Source organism: Neltuma alba, unplaced genomic scaffold, assembly GCF_004799145.2.
Source record: "Neltuma alba isolate B1F8T4 unplaced genomic scaffold, ASM479914v2 tig00011513_pilon, whole genome shotgun sequence".
NCBI classification, from domain to species: domain Eukaryota; kingdom Viridiplantae; phylum Streptophyta; class Magnoliopsida; order Fabales; family Fabaceae; genus Neltuma; species Neltuma alba.
This window is the reverse complement of record NW_021636181.1, coordinates 8055-25670: the sequence shown is the minus strand read 5'-3', so window position 1 is coordinate 25670 and position 17616 is coordinate 8055. Positions and strand designations below refer to the sequence as shown.

Below are 17616 nucleotides of genomic sequence, written 5' to 3'. Positions count from 1 at the left end.
ATTTCAAATAAAGAAAGAGGATTTATTTTTTATTTTCAGAATTGTTTGTTATAAAAGGAGATGGAGGGAGTAAAACATTTTGGGAAAATTACACTCAGGTCCCACAGAACACAATTAATATAAAAAAGGTCCCTCGAAATCGCGAAATGATTCTGAAGTCCCCAGGGACCTGTATGTAATTAATTCTAATTGTGAAATTACGTAGTTACCCCTGTTAATTTGAACCTATTTACAACCTCAATAGTGGCTGTTAACAACCCGAGAAGAGGTGGTTAACAACTTCAACAACGCCCCTGGTGTTCCACAGAGTGAGTTGTCATGAGCACTGCCGAGGTTGTCAATCACGTCTTCTCGGGTTGTTAACAGCACTGTTGAGATTGTAAATAAAATTAGAACCTATTTACAACATCAACAGTGGCTGTTAACAACCCGAGAAGAGGTGGTTAACAACCTCAACAACGCCCCTGGCATTCCACAGAGTGAGTTGTCATGAGCACTGCCGAGGTTGTCAATCACGTCTTCTCGGGTTGTTAACAGCCACTGTTGAGATTGTAAACGAATTGTTGCAATAAAATTAACAGGGGTAAGTAGGTAATTTCACAATTATAATTAATTACACACAGGTCCCTGGGGACTTCAGAATCATTTCGCGATTTCGTGAGACCTTTTTGATATTAATTGTACTCTGTGGGACCTGAGTGTAATTTTCCCAAACATTTTTATTAAAAAATAAACGAAGAAATTTTTTGCATTAGCTAGTCTTGGTGCTACATATTACTGTATCTGTTTAATTTTTATTTTGGTCTTAAATATAAAATATCATACTTATTCATTTATTTTTAAAATAGTTCTCTTTATAATAGCAGTTTTAACTAATATATTTAATTAGTAACAATATTTTTAACAAAATATGTTTATTTATTACAAATAACTAATTTAAATAATTTTTTTAACCTATTTAAATTAATAAACTAGATGGAGGTAGCAACTTAATCCAACTGAATTAAAACTAAAACTGGATTAGACTTGGTTACTACCTTAATTGAAGCGGATCTGCTTGAACTTCGAAGGTCATACAAGTTGGCTTTTGGCACGCGTGATGTGGGAAGTGGGATCATGTCCCAGCGATTAAGTAGTGGGTCGTCTGTAATCCGTCCGTAATGCTTATATCTCGTGTTTCTTTGATTTTGTAAAATCAATCTTCCATTTGTGATTTCCTCTGTTTCCTTCGTTCTTTCTCTCTTGAATGAACGAAAACCCTTGATGCCGCTCTAACACCAGAAAACCGAAATCCATTACGTTCACAGGCAATAAAATCTTAACGACTCGAAGAAACGCAGGCGGGAGAAACGGTCATTGAGCCTTTGATGGCGTGCGAATCGCGGAGTTGAACCAGATAAAGATCGGAGTTTCTGTGATCGGTGACGAGCTGATGGGTGCCACAGGTTCCAAGCTCGAGAAAGCTCTTGGCGACCAGTTTCCTGAAGGCGAGCGTTACTTTGGGCTTGAGAACTTTGGCAATACTTGTTACTGCAACAGCGTTTTGCAGGTCATCAATCTATGCTGTGTGTGTTCTGCATAAAATCGTTTATATTAGAAGCATTGAATTCCTTCGGAAAGATAGTGAATTTGCATTTTTGTTTCCTGGGATATCGATAATATGGACTGATCCTGTGAGCTGTGAAAATAATATTGCAGCTGCATATCCTACTAAAGGGAAGTCACTGTTAAAACTTTTGCTTTAAGTTGAGCTGTTCAGCTAAATTGCCTAGCGCATGGCTGGACAAATGATTTTTTTTTTTTGGTGGGATGAAAAGTAAATACTATAACGATTGACCATTGATATGTGAATTTTCTTCTAGTCATTTCTGAATTTCCGTTATTGCAATGGAAGTATCAACTTTTTTTCCCACCCCATTTCCCCGGTTTGTTTTTCTTCTGATTTTGTTATGCAGTCGAACTTTGTGAAATAAACGTTTGTTTGTTTCCTATTTTCTTTTCCTTGCTGAATTTCATGTAACTAGTTTATTTCTGCTGTATTTAACTTAGCTCAATAAATAGCAAAAATAATTATTTGGCTTGCCTATCAGAGAAGGCACGAGAATATTGAAGCTGTCAGGCATCAACATCAGTATATCAATATATGATAAAATCAATCATTACTGTCTCCAAATCAATATGTATAATAAAATTTAAAAGCCACACTATTTACAAACTATAAATAATACAACTCATTCATCATATTCTACCCAATACACATGAAACGTGTTTTGTGTAGAATATATAGAAACATGTTTAACATGATCTATGACTTTTGAATGGTTATCTTCAGGCTGTAAAATTCTGTTTAGATACTAGTAGTTGTCTTGTTAATTTACTAGTTTTCTGATGTATAATATTGTCTCTGTCTAGTTATTTTGTTAAGAAAAATTCTTCTGATAACATTTCAGGTTTTCTGTATTTTTTTTCATTGTTGATATTCTATTCTAGTAATAACTAATAAGAATAAACCAACAAGCTGTTGGTAGGAGAACATAAGTTCGAATTCCGGGAAGCATATTTATTGGGAGAGTTAAAAAACCTTTTGTGCTCTAAGTATCAAAATGGGAAACCCTTTTTTAAATTCAAAAAAAAAAATTAATAAGAATAAATGGTGCCTAAATCTTCTGGTGCATATTTCAATGTGGTAATATTTATGCACAAGAGAAACCATTACCATGCTAAGAATACATTTATAAAAATGCATTAAACATATTTACTGACAGTACTGGAAAATGTGTGTTTTATATGTTTCATGGTTTTTATTCTGGTTCTTCACCACCAAGTCACTTTTGTTCCCCTTTCTTCAGGCACTTTACTTTTGTGTTCCATTTCGTGAACAATTGCTAGAGTATTATGGAAATAATAAAACCACGGGAGATGCAGAAGAAAATCTTTTAACTTGCTTAGCAGACTTATTTTCTCAGGTAATGAATCTAGATTTTGGACATTTCCTGTGGTCATTTGCGTGATTTTTCTTGATATAAAATTGACCGAGGCATGGTATACTATTAGAGAGTTTGTATTGTTCCCAACAATTGTATCTGTGGTGTGTGAACTGTCTTCCCAAAGAGCCTCTGGGTTCCCTAACTTGGCATGATTTTGCTGCCACAGTGATCATCCGAAAGAATTGATATCTTGACTTTTGATGCATTTGAGCGGTTGTCTTCGTTTGTCTTAAATATCAGTTGGTAAGGGTCCTTAGGGTCTGAAATCATTTCCGGAAGTTCTTGCCATGCCATGCTATGCCTCATGTTAATACAAATTGTGAGGGGTCTTGTGACTTAACTGAGATATTTTATCATGCTTGCATGCAGTTTCAAATTCTTGGATTGGTAAAATGTAGTCATCTTTACTGATATTGGCCGACATACAGTCATATATTAGTCATAATTTGAAACTTCTTATTGTACATTGAATAATTATGCACTCAAAAGCTGGAGTTCTACATGCTGATGTGTTCGGTGCTTTGACTCTCGCTTGCAATGATATCGTGGGTCATGCTCACCAAGTGTATATATTATTCCTTCATGGTTGTTTGCTTAACATATATGCTATTTCTTTGGGTGTAGATAACTTCCCAGAAGAAGAAAACAGGTGTCATTGCTCCCAAACGATTTGTGCAGAGGTTAAAGAAACAGAATGAACTCTTCCGAAGCTATATGCACCAGGTATGTCTTTAATTCGTCAAGATGAAGCTTTCTGTGAAGAAAGCGGTGATTCTAGAAGTTTGAAATTCCAATGGAGGGGAAGGGTCATATGCATTGTGTTATTGTACATGCTTTTATAGGCCTTGTGTCATTGTAAATGTTTTTGTGTTTGTCTATGCTTATGGAAAGATTGTATGCATAGAGTTATGCCCTTTATATTATGTTGCTGCTGATTCAAATAATGGCCGCTCACTTTAGATGCTATGATCTGTGTTTAAGGTTTCCATGAGGCAAAGTTGGGAAGTACTAAATGCTCAGTTTGCGGATCATTAGTTGAAGTGTTATTGTTTTAATATTTCCACTCTATTTCTTTTAAAAAGGAAGGAAAATAAAGAATAGGAGTATGTGATATATATGTGTGTGCATGCCTATTGGATTGAAAATGTGTGCGTGTTAATTGCCATTTTCATTGACTGTTACGTGCGCGCGCCCATTGGAATATTTTCTGCTTCTTTTTTTTTTTTTGCCAAGTCATACATACCACTTAAAGCATGTAAAGACATCTAAAAATGTTGGTCCTACTCCTACATGCCAAATGATGATTAGCGTTGTGGTTCTTTGGCCTTTTTTTTTTTGGGGGGGGGGGGGGGAGACCAATGTTAGATGTTTATTTCACAGAAATGATTGAGTAAGGTTGTTTTTTGAGTTATGACAAAATGTACATCCCAATGAGGTTGTTTTTCTCCAGTTGGTCAGTGGATATCTTTTTTGCCCCTAATATCAGTGGATAGCTTTTTCTTCATAACTTTCTGTTTCACTTTATCTTGCATTATTTGTTTATTTTGTCTGTTTAGCCGAATTTAGTGTTGGTTATATTATGTTTCTGCATTTTGTCGACATGGATCTTCTCTTTCTTCTTTTTTTGCTAGGATGCACACGAATTCTTGAACTTTTTGTTAAATGAACTTGTGGACATTTTGGAGAAAGAGGCACAGGCTGCAAAAAGTGATCAAGAGACCTCACCCCCTTCTGATCCTGGAAATGTACCTAAGAACGGTTTAGCTAATGGCACTAAAAAGGAACCTTTAGTTACATGGGTGCACAAAAATTTTCAGGTGACCATCTCTACCAATGTAATGTTTTCATATTAGCATGTAGCTTGTGGCAAAACATGGGAGCATAAATGGCAATTGATAAATTGGATCAAATCACATTTTCTGTTCTCTTTTCGCAGTGGTTTTGACCAGTAATTTTGTGGAAATAATCATGCTATCCGTTATTCTATTCTGGGTCTCTATTATTCTATGCACGTGTGCGCGTGTAGTAGTCTTCCTTGATTGGGAAATACCTTCTCTTCAGTGGCCACAAAATAAGTTGTTCTCCTACTTCTGACAAATAATAATTGTAAACTGATCTGATCAGGGCATACTCACCAATGAGACAAGGTGCTTACGTTGTGAAACAGTGACAGCTAGGGATGAAACATTTTTTGACTTGAGCCTTGATATTGAGCAGAACAGTTCGATCACAAGCTGTTTGAAAAACTTCAGCTCCACTGAGACTCTAAATGCTGAAGACAAATTTTTTTGTGACAAGTGCTGCAGGTGAATAGCTTTTACTTATGTGCCCTATTTTTGTTTTTCATACCTTACACTCATAATACGTTTATGACATTAACTGTTAAATGGTTCCTTGAGTACTCTGAGAAGGCAAAGGATCAATTACAACTATTTTGCTGCTTGTTTGCAAGAATGAAATGAAATATCTGTGAAGATGTAGCATCAATGTTGAATTACTGCAATATTGAATTTAGTTTATGGTTAATTTGATGATTTGATCTACTTTTCATACAGAATGGATACATTGCTATATGTTTTATAATATTAGCAGTAATGCTGCAGCTTTTACTTAGACATACTTAAAATACTGTTGTGTTTGTTGCAATCTGGTTTATGGCTGTGACTGGTGTTGTTAGAGAATGCATACCAGGATCTTCTTGACTTGATAACTGACATTTTTCCTTCTGGCGTCTTAAAGTTATTTTATTGCCCTTTAGGTCAATGGTGTGTACAAGTGTTCTTCATTTCCATTCATATCTGATACAACTTTATTATGATATTAGTTTGCAAGAAGCTCAGAAAAGGATGAAAATAAAGAAACCACCTCACATATTGGTCATCCATCTTAAGCGGTTCAAGTACATTGAACAACTGGGTCGAAACAAGAAGCTGTCTTACAGGGTTGTCTTTCCTCTCGAGCTGAAGCTGGGCAACACTGTGGAAGATGCAGATGTTGAGTATTCCCTATTTGCAGTGGTGGTTCATGTTGGCAGTGGGCCTAACCACGGACATTATGTCAGCCTCGTGAAAAGTCATAACCACTGGTTATTTTTTGATGATGAAAATGTTGAGATGATCGATGAATCTGCTGTGCAGACATTCTTTGGCTCAGCACAGGAGTATTCCAGTAACACAGACCATGGGTACATTTTGTTCTATGAGAGCCTTGGCTCTGGAAACGGGAACTAGGCAGAGGAGCTCGACAACATTTAGGTACATCAAATCATTTTGAACTTTTCCTTCCATATATTTTCTCTGTTCTTTTTTAAAAAGAAAAAAAAAAGAAAAGAAAAATGACCTTTTTCCCTTCAACCTGTTGGAGAAGCCGTTGTCCTTCACAAGATACGGGTTTTGGAAATGTATACTAAGGTGTTCGGCTTGTACAGTGATCTGTGGAAGTACACCATCCTTTTTTGTTTTCACAATAAGAGTTGAAAGCGTGGTACATATGATTTGAACAGCTCATACACATTGCTGCCAATGTTGTTTTTGGACAATGTTTGGAATCAGAATGTAACTGGGAATTGGTTATAACTTGTGATAAAAATTGGACCAGACTGGTTAGTTGAACAAGAAAATTGATTAACTGGCCTATTTATTTCTCAAGGCTCGTGTATTGTAAAAGCTATTACCTGGTAGGTCTGAATGAACAAAGTTTAGCATTTCGGAGAGTGGACAAGGAGTCATAGAAAAGCATTTAACTCTAACGATGGATTATGACTTGCAAAAATTTGGTTCTATCTCTACTGCAATGATATGGCAGAGATAAGATACAATTATCATATGTATCTTTTTTTTGTGACACCGTGTTGCCATCGTGTTCTATTATGGATAGCGGAGCCATACGTAATTCTAATGAATTTTATGATAGATAGTAGAAGGGGCGAGTGATGAATGGAGAAGACTACAAGCAGGGATCTATCAAAACGTTTGATCCCAAACTAAAGAACATTAATGTATTATGGTTAAAGTGCGTTTAACATCCTGAAATATTTTTTAGTACATCCAATATCTTAACGTATTTTGTGGTGTATTTAGTAATCTAAAATATTCTTTTTATATGCATCTAGTACAGTAAAATATTTTGTTGAGATGCATTTAGCATCTAAAAATATTTTGTGTATCCAACATCAGGACAAAAATAATATTTTATAGATGCACCTAAAAAATATTTTAACGTGCTGGATGTATTACAAAACACTTTGAGATGTTAGGTGTATCTTAACCCATAAATTTTTGCTCATTATTTCTCATATGCTCTTTATAAATTGTATAATAAAAGAAAATTTCTCATTCTCTCATGTCTCATTCATTTCATAGAATGAGAAATAAATGGTATTATCAATGAGCTTATAAATAACACTCATCCGGTCCTTAATATAGAACCTAATTCTTGAGTTGGTTTTGGTCCTAAATATAAGACATATTTCTTATATTTATCAATTTTATCTAAATTACCCCTATAGATACTCTCTCAACCATAATCAAGTAGAAGAGGGAGAGGAGGTATTAAGAAAGATGATTATGGTGTTTTAGGAAAAATGTCACTTTTCTTATAATTAACTAACTTACTTAATTTCCTTAATCTAATCAAATTAGTTAAATATGTCTTATATTAAGGATCGGAGAAGTATAACATAAATAGGCAGTTACGAAAGAATTCAAACAAAAAGTGCAGGAATTACACTGATTTATCAGAATTTTCATGTTAAATGTAAATTTTACATTATATCAAGATTGGGTAATTTGTTATACTTGTATTAAGTTAAATGAAAGGAAATAATGCATTCCTAGATTTTAGCTGAGACTCAATACTTCTATAGATTCTTACTTGTCATTTTCTTAGAAATTTACTAATTTTGCTTTCATTAATTATGAAGGAACTCTTTAAAGTTTACACCCTACTTTTTTATTATTTATCACATAATCACAATACTTTTCAGTATTACTACAAAGAGGCAAAATGGTCATTTTCAGACGTGATAATACCGCTGGCTTAACCCACAAAACGAGTTGGGTCACGGCCTAGCCCGTAAATGCCAACTCATGAGATACTTGTTTTTTCTTTTAAAATTTTTTTTATAATTTTATTTTAATTTTAATAAGAAAAAGGATCATTTTTACTCAGTTTAATACACCTTCATATTTTGCTAGAAACTTTGATTCTAAATTTAATTTTTCACTTTCTTTATTGTTTTATCATTTTTATATTAATAAAATAACTATTAAAAATGAATTATATGTTTATATTTTAAGTTTTGAGATTAATTTAATTATATAAATACATGTAAAAAAGTTGTTAAAAAAAAAGATGGAGGTTCACGGGCTCCCTAATAGGCTCAGCTCGGCTAACTGTTAACCCACCAAGAGGTAGCCCTTTTAGGACCGACCTCACCCGCATGGTCTTCAACTTACTACGAGCCAGCTCTTATCAACATGCACGTGTCTGTATAATTTTCGGCATTACATCCCAAGGTAACTGAACAGGAATAAAAGTTAACAAAACATGAATAGCTAGAACCTCAGGTCCGAGCCAAAAGTTCCAACACTGCATCATCACATATTACCAATACACTAATGACCCTAAAATTAAACACAGATGTCAAATGCTACAAGTATAAACGAATAACTTCTGCATTTGTTGTTGCAGAACAGATACAAGTTACCGGTTGAAGTGTAAAGGGGACAAATTCTAAGGACACTCAAACTCCATTGAGAAGAAAAAAAAAGTCTCCATCGAGCTGACACTAAATTGGAGAGGGATCTCTTTTCTTATTTCTCTTCAAACTGACAGAACATGGATGTTTCTTCCCTCTTCTGTTTATTCAAATTATATCAAATTGTTAAGAGAAAATATCAATACTTTTTTGTGCGAGACATGCCCCATTCCTCATCCCATACATCAGCAGTTCCGCCTCCAAAAGGAAAAATGTCTAAAGGAGAAAGATATTCTCATCCTCCACTAATATCTGGCATTGAGTTGCTGTCATTATCGTCTATTCTACTTTGAGAACTATCTTCATGAACTCGTAAACAAAATAACTAATGGCGGCTGATGGTAACACCTGAAGAGTCATCCAATTGAAGAGGCTATGTCAGAACTTTGTACTGAAACTAAATTTGCAATTCTTTAAGTACTACACATAAATGATGAAAATTAGAAAAGGATGGAGACAATAAGGAGGTACAGATCATGTCATGGACCTTGGACTTGGGAATGTTTTGGTGATAATCCTAATTTATACACAGTTTATGCACTGAAGTTTCACTATATCTTAGACTTGAAAAAAATGGGGTTCTTTGCTTGGCATGAACAGGTTTGAGAATTTGACTCTTGATATCTTCAGTGAACAAGAATGCATGTGGCTAAGTCCTTGAGGGACTGAATCATAAATTTACTCAAATATTATTGTCTTCTGAAAGGGGAAATTGTAGTTAGCTACTCTAGTCTTATATTCAAGCTCAAATACTGAATAATCTTCAACCAACGGATTCAGTCTAACCTAATCTCATTGAAACATTCCAGAGACCCGAAGTAGATGACGATCACTAGTCATGACCTGGCCAACTAGACAGGGGGATCAAAAACAAAGAAAAGGACACATCGGCTTCAAGAGGTGTTGCAATCTTGCCCAATTTTATGCCCTAATAGCATCCTCCTTGAGTCGCATAGAGGTCCTACATGTTCGCCTAACTTCTGACTTAAAAATATACTTTGGTACCAATCAAATCAATACTTCTATCAGTGAATATCACTTTAGAACAGTAAGCCAATTAGTTTCAGACGTTTGCGAAGTTCATGAGCAAATCCAAAAGGTGTCAAAATAACTAAGGAGCCTTAGAATTCTCAAAAACACATCTGTTCATGTCAGTTTGAAAACTCATTTTTAAACCAAACTCTGCTGTTGCCTGACCTTATTGCCTACGATGTGCAGGTTCAAACAAGAGCTACATAACTAGAGTAACTGCCCTCAGTTAACCCCAAAGGGAGAGAGGGGGGAAAAAAAATCACAATGTGTCCAGTTCTTATTTTACCAATGGACTGAAATTTGACGTGTATTTTTCAAAAGATAAAATCAGGAACACAGATCATACCTGCAACAAGCTGGGAATCAATCCAGCATAGAGAGCTGGAACACCACCCTGTTCAACAATCTTGACACAAGTTGCCAGTGCATTCATTCTTGTTGCCCGAACTTGCATTTGAAGCTGTCTTCTAACAACTTCAAAGGGATATGTAGCAGCTTCAGCTGCACAACCAGCAATAGCACCATATATTAGAGTTCTAATGGGTCCCAATTCCAATTGTTCCAAAGCATTGAGCTCTTGAGCTTGTTCTTTCATATGTTGGATCCTTTTCCTTCCTTCAGGTGAATGCAGATATGCCGACTTTAATATGTCATAAACACCATAAAATACGGCACCGGAAGGTGCCATGCTGACAATGGAGGGTACCAAACCCTTGTAGAGAGAAAAGAAGCCTTCAGTTCTTATCATGTGCCGGAAGGCACCAACCACACCTCCCAAGGCCTCACCACCAGGTGCAACCATTACCGTCCTGATCTGAAAAGCGTCACTCTCAGAATAAAATTGAAACGTAATAGAACCAAAAATCACACTTAATTGAGAAAACTGTTCCGAGAAGGAATAACATGAAATGCTTGAGAATGCCTTTTTATGATCCTAGTGATACACTAGAGACGTATACCAAAAATTATGTTCTCCAGCCAGTGCCTTTTCTTTCCTTAAAATGTTTTATAGCTCATGACTATTATTATGTTCTGAATCACCAGAAAAATTAAAAGAAATATAGCACGTTAAAAATCACAGAAGTACAATTAGAAAGCATCCTGGACCTGGAGGACAATAAATCAAGGTAACAAAGCAACAGTGATGGGCAAAGACATATTTACAACTCCTATATGTTAGGAAGCACTTGTTATAGGCTCTAAAGAACTCTAAATTGTTTTGAAAATTAAGTGCAAGAACCAAAGGATTGAGTAAATTGATGTGAAGAGAGATGGGAAGCCAACAGGAGTGGCAAAAAAGAGAAAAGCCCCATACAGCATTGTCAATTGAGCTATCATGTCAATAGTCCAAGCTAAATTAATTAAACGAAGATTAGGATTGAAAACTATATAGGCATTTTGTAAATTAATACTCAAAAGATAGGATGTTTATAATTGCAGCAAACTGGTAATATAAACTCTACATGCATTGCATAAGCCACCTGCTTTACATCAAACTAGATATAAGAACATACAACAACAGATTAACACAGAAAGAAAGTTATAAGAGAAAGATTAACAGTCTTAGATTGCTACTTACAGTGTCCATAGGTAGGCAGAGCAAGGTAGCTGTAATCCCTGCAGCAGCACCCGCAACAAATCTCTCAAAATTTGTGGTTTCTTCGTTTCCAGAAATCCTTAACAGATGATTTCTATAAGTATCATAAGCATAAAAATTTATAGCTTTAAAGGGTGCTGTCCGTAGAATATTTACGAAATTCCCTTTCCAGAAGCCTTTCAACCCTTGAGAAGTTGCAATTTCCTTAATGAGCTCAAATAGGTTTTTCTGTTCACCACGAACTATGTATTCCAGCTTAAGTCTCTCAAGAGGCGCTACAAATGTCCTGAAACAACAAAAAGCATGTTGGCCAATAAATTTGTGATGCAAAAAGAAATAAAGATGGGTAACTGAATTCAAATTGTGCAGCAAAGTGACAGATATAGCTAAAGCATTTAGAAGTTCTCTGCCATAGCAACCATTTGAAACTAAAAGGGATCTATATAAAACTTAGAACGGCAGAGGAGAACGGCATGTTGAATTTATGTGAATTCCTAATTCACAGTACCGACCTCATGAATTTCTTGGAGCTGACCCAACATGAAAGAAAAGGAGTTCTGAAATTGTCAAAATGATAAGGCGACACATCATGAACATTCTTTTATCAATCTAAAATGAAAATATAACTTTTTCCAATCCTTACAAAACCGAACAAAGAAGAGAAAGATATCATTGTCGCCACCTGAAATGAAGGCAAACCACGAAGTGACAGCAATTACCAGGCAAAGAAGACAAAAGCAAAGGTATGTCATTCGAAAGATGAAATTAAAAGGAAAAATTAGTCACGAGAATGGAAGAAGAAAAGAATAGCACGTCACATGAACTAATCGTTCGTTATTCCAAATATTAGACATACTAAAAAATCCAAACCTTGAAACCATAGCAGCCACAGCTCCCGCCCACAGATGCCTAGTCACATTCATAGCACCCGCTCCCTTCATCTGAACATTCTCCTTCTCTTTACATCCATCGGACCTGTCCGAAATTTTACCCTCATGCTGGCCCAGAATTTCTTGCGATTCTCGAACATAGCTCTGATCCCCTTCGCTTCCGTTTATGGACAAGCTCAACGACAAAAACCCCCCACCCACTGTGCCCGAAGCTCTCCTTTCCCGCCTAAATATTTCGAAACTCACCGTTCTTCTGCGTCCCCATGAAAAACACGAAACCCTTTCCGCTTCAGAATAAGTTTTGGGCGATATCAACGAAATAAACGACGCATGAGCTGAATCAATATCGAGGAACAAGCCCCCAGGACAGAATAAATCACAAGGTTCGGTTTTGATCAGATGGGCCATTGTATTAAGTGATTAATTTTTACAGGAATTAGATCCGAACTAAGAGAGCGATTGGTCTGGTTGGTTTGGTCAGAAGCGACCGAAGCTTGAAGCGGCACAACATGGAGATTTCACATTTTCTTGAAGGCCGAAAGACAAAAATAACAAGACGGAATAGGATTTGCCGGTTTGGGTAAAGTGAGAATGACAAGAGGAATTTTAATTGAAGATTCTTGCATAGCTTTGCCCGCCGAAGCCCGCATTGCTCTGTGTCATCGTCAGTTCGAGCTGGGAAAGTGGACGGATGTAGTGGAGTAATATTCAAATGCACAAAACTGCATAATTATTCGACCTTCCTACTTCCTAACATTCATATCTAGGTAGTTGCGTGGCATTCAAGAGGCTAAGCGGCTCCCTCTGCAATACAACCCACCCTCCACCAAACCCCTTAAGCACTGTTCTTCCTTTTTCGGAGGATGGTCCATTTCTAAGCCACCGACCCCGCTGCGTTGAGTTCCATGCGAAGGACCGCGTCAGATTTGAACGAGTTTTGCATTTCGCGTGGATGCCGTGGAATCTGACGAAAGGGCCAAAAAAAAAAAAACACGTGCGTATAATACATTACCACTTTTTATAAAATTAATTAATAATTAATAATTAATTATTACTCCCACAAATATATCAAGAACACCAGTTTACTGTTATAAAACACTTTTAACTAATTATTCTTAGTTAATATATTCAATATCTCTAAATTAAATTATTTTAATTTGTGGCAAAAAGAAAGTAGTTTAATATTTTAAATATATCTATTATTAAATGAAGTTGACTCTCTTAATTAATCAAATTAATCCCTCTTAATATTATGAAAAATACATAAAATAATCAGAAATGTGTCTTATAAGAGGGTAGATCATAAAAATATTTTTCAAATTTCATATAATATAAAAGTTGACAAACCCTCTTTCTTTTCTTTCGTTATTTTGAGCCAATAGAAATCAGAACAAATGTGAACAAAAAAAAGGCCAGCAAAAAGGGTAAAGATCTACAGTTCTTTGGTTCTCGGATTTGTGATTGCGACTTTGCGGGACAGATTGTTTTCCCGCTGGATCAACCAGCAAGGTATACAGAACTTGTTTCTTTTCGGTTGTTGGGTGTGACCTCACAACTTTTAAAAATTTACATTAAAAACCTTGAATTTTTATATTTTAATCATTTACATTAGAATTACTGTTAGAGTTAATGATTTTCCTCGTGTCATAATTTTTTATACTTTTTATTATATAGGGTTAAGATGCATCTAATACATTTAAGATTTTTTGAGTGCATCCAACATTTAAAATATTTTGTAATGTATTTCAATATCTTAAAATATTTTTTTAACTGCGTCTAATATTTTAAAATATTTTTATGCACCTAACATTCTAAAGTAATTTGTTTAGTGCGCTTAACACCTAAAAATATTTTTTGGTGCATCTAACACCAAGGCAAAAAAAAAATTTCAAGGTGCTAGGTGCACATAAAAAATATTTCGAGATGTTAAATACATTACAAAATGTTTTAGAGTGCTGAATACATCTGAGAAAATATTTCAAGTGCTAGATACATCTTAACCTTTTAGGGCTTTAAGAACATAATATTTGGCATTTGACATATAATTTTAAATATTTTTATACTTAAAAAAAAATAATTCAAAATATTTTGACTGTAAAAAAAATCATTAAAAAAATGTAAAATACTTGAAATTATATGTTGAATGCCAGCAAATGCTATTTTTTAAATGGTATGATACATAATAAAAATATAATATTATGACATGTTAAAAACCATTAACTTTAATGGCAATTTTAATGATAAGAGAGTTAATAATCAAAATATAAAATATAAGAGTCTTTAATTTAAATTTTTAAAGCTCAGAAAAGTGATGTGCAACTACTCAGAAAAAGTTTGTGTATTTTAACATCTAAAAAAAAATAGAACCATCAGATAACAAATGAGCATCGATTTTATTTTATTTTATAATCATACTACTCTTTTAGGACTGCATAATAATTTAGGTAGAGTTTGATCATGATTATTAGACGCGTTTGATTTTAATATATTACGCATGGCATGATAATTATTGCAATTTTTTCGACATTTATCACTTTGTTTTGGTGAAAGTGTCACATATAATAACCAAGTACTGTCTTTTGCTTTTTGACGAGGAGCCTTTAGCATTATCGAACAAAAAGATACACAGATGTGAATAAAAAATGAAGAGGACATAGCTAACTTGGGCTTTAGCCCCGCTTTTGAAAAACAGGACAGCAAGATTGTGGAGTGATTATAATAAGCTGATCTTGCAAGAAGAACTAATGTGGTTCCAAAGAGCTAGATGTCAATGGCTTCAGTGGAGGGATAAAAACACAAAGTATTTCCATGCTACTGCTATGATAAAAAAAAAGATGAGTGTGATCGCAGAACTGCAAAATGATGCAGGGGAATCGATCAGAGACAATGAATAGCTGAAACAAATGGCAAGCAATTACTTCAAAACCCTGTATACAAGTGAAGCATATCCAAATAGAGCGATAAGTTGGCCCAATGCCTTTCCAACAATCCAACCGCAGCACTTAGACCTGATACATAAGGAAATGAGCAACATTGAAATAAAAAATGCAGCTTTTGCAATGGGAGCTTTTAAAGCCCCAGAACCAGATGGACTTCCGGCACACTTTTTTTAGACATAGTGGGATAGAATTGGGGACCAAATTTGCAGGCTGATAAAAGAAGTTTTCAGGGACCCCTCGAAAATCAAGGAAATTAATTCAACAAATATAGTTCTCATACCTAAGGTGGAGCATCCAACGACCCTAAAAGACATGAGACCAATCTCCTTGTGCAATGTGAGCTTCAAGATTGTGACCAAGATCATTGCAACAAGGTTGCAGCCAGTGATGAATTATCTAATAGGAGCAAAACAATGCAGCTTTATCAGGGGTAGATTCAGTTGTGATAACATTGTGGTTGCACAGGAAGCTATCCACCTAATGAGAACTAAGCCTGGAAGGAAAGCATATGTTGCAATCAAGGTGGATATGGAAAAGGCCTATGATAGGCTAGAATGGTCATTTCTTGAGGATACACTCAGAAGTATTGGCATTAATGAGAACATAGGAAGGGTAATCATGGAATGCACAAGATCAGCTAAAATGAGAGTCCTATGGAATGGTGAAGAAGGCCCTACCTTCACCCCCTCAAGAGGAGTATGCCAGGGAGATCCTCTAAGTCCATATCTTTTCGTTCTGTGCATGGAAAGACTGGGGCAACTTATAAAGGCTGAATGCGCTAATCAAAGATGGAAACCTCTTCGATTCCATAGTGAAGGACCCCACCTATCCCACCTCTTTTTTGCAGATGACCTTATTTTGTTTACTGAAGCCTCACAGAACCAAATCAGAGTCATTAAGCAGGTCATGGAAAGATTCTGTATAGACTCAGGACATAGGATTAATCTAAACAAGTCCAAAGCTTTTTTCTCTAGGAATGTCAACTTCCATCGGGCTTCTAGTTTGTGTCAAAAGCTTGGCATCGGAATAACACCTGACCTTGGTAAATACCTCAAAATACCTCTCATCCACAAGAAGGTAACCAAGGAGACATTTGGGCATATCATAAGAAAAGTCAGAGCCAAGCTTTCATGCTGAAAAGGAAAGTTTCTTAACATGGCAGGATGCGCTGTACTTATCAAAGCATTCATAGCAGCTCTTCCATCTTACCAAATGCAATCTACTCTCATACCTAAAGGAGTTTTGAAGGAAATTGAGAAGATTAGCCGAAACTTCCTTTGGAGTCAAGATGAACATGCACAGAAAATGCACCTTATCTCGTGGGAAAAAATTATGCAAAACAAAGGCATGGGGGCTTGGCATAAGGAATCTTGAGAAACAAAATCAAGCTTTTGTAATGAAGCTGTGTTGGGGCCTGGTGACGAAACTGAAGCTCTATGGGTGCAATGCCTTAGAGCCCGGTATGATTGTGGAAAAGAGACTATTCCTGCAGTTGTCAAACATAAGCAATGCTCACTGACTTGGAAAGCCATTTCTGGGGTATGGGAGAAATTCACTCAGGGACTAGGTAGGAAGCTAAATAGTGGAAGACAGACCAAATTCTGGCTGGACTTATGGACACTGCTTGAAGGACCTCTGATTCAATATGCTTCAAAAAACTTAGATAGAATTGACCCCAGTAACCTGGTTGCGAACTTTGTCTTGCCAAGTGGACAATGGGATGTCGGGCAATGGAATGAGTTCTTTCCAGATAATATAACACGAGTCCTCCAACAAATTAGACCACCAAGTGCTGATGAGGAAGATGTGGTATGCTGGCATAACCCCGGATGGCCAGTTTACAATCAAAGTAGCATATAAATTCTTATCTGAGTTGACTACCAATACTGGAGGATTGGTGTGGAAGAACATATGGCGTTGGCAGGTGCCTAAAAAAATCAAGCATTTCCTTTGGCAAACAGCTCATGAGAGATTAATGACCAACTCACTTAGATCTCAAAGGGGGATAACGGATTCTAGTCTATGCCCCTTAGGCTGTCTATGCGAGGAGAGCATCACACATACATTGAGGGACTGTAAAAGAGCGTCACAAGTGTGAAAGAAATTTATTCACCCTAACTATTCTGCTGTCTTTTTTTCTCATAATTTGAAGGACTGGCTCACGTGGAATATGAAGAACAATCCAGCAAAAGAAAGATTCCAGCAATGGCCATGGACGAAGATCTTTGGTCATGTATGCTGGCTCATCTGGAAAGCACGGTGCAACCAATTATTTGGAAGAGACAACAGCACATGCTCGGAAATCTACCACCAAAGTTTGTTTCACATTATGGAGGATATATCCAGAGCAAAACTGCGTCATCAAATCTTCAAGGATCATCAAAGCCTACCTAGACACTAGATTGGACCACCG

General features: G+C 35.9%; 2 protein-coding genes across 4 annotated transcripts; one reads left to right on the top strand and one right to left on the bottom strand.

Moving 5' to 3' along the window:
• The first annotated feature begins 1078 nt into the window (after positions 1-1078).
• LOC114714602 (ubiquitin carboxyl-terminal hydrolase 4-like) lies at positions 1079-6601 on the top strand. Of its 3 annotated transcripts, none has more exons than XM_028899347.1 (7): positions 1079-1153; positions 1308-1549; positions 2850-2966; positions 3612-3710; positions 4619-4804; positions 5112-5293; positions 5812-6601. In XM_028899347.1, the coding sequence occupies exons 2-7, from the start codon at positions 1433-1435 to the stop codon at positions 6215-6217; spliced, it is 1107 nt and encodes a 368-aa protein (XP_028755180.1). In that variant the 5' UTR covers positions 1079-1153; positions 1308-1432; the 3' UTR covers positions 6218-6601. The 3 variants fall into 3 exon arrangements, with proteins under 3 accessions (XP_028755180.1, XP_028755181.1, XP_028755182.1); XM_028899348.1 differs by having other exon boundaries at positions 1125-1157; XM_028899349.1 differs by lacking the exons at positions 1079-1153; positions 2850-2966 and having other exon boundaries at positions 1168-1549.
• A 1877-nt stretch (positions 6602-8478) lies between these two features.
• LOC114714589 (probable mitochondrial adenine nucleotide transporter BTL3) lies at positions 8479-13224 on the bottom strand. The gene is made up of 4 exons (XM_028899330.1): positions 12245-13224; positions 11357-11660; positions 10124-10591; positions 8479-9093 (listed from the first exon to the last, which is right to left on the bottom strand). The coding sequence occupies exons 1-4, from the start codon at positions 12670-12672 to the stop codon at positions 9025-9027; spliced, it is 1269 nt and encodes a 422-aa protein (XP_028755163.1). The 5' UTR covers positions 12673-13224; the 3' UTR covers positions 8479-9024.
• Between the last annotated feature and the right edge of the window lie 4392 nt (positions 13225-17616).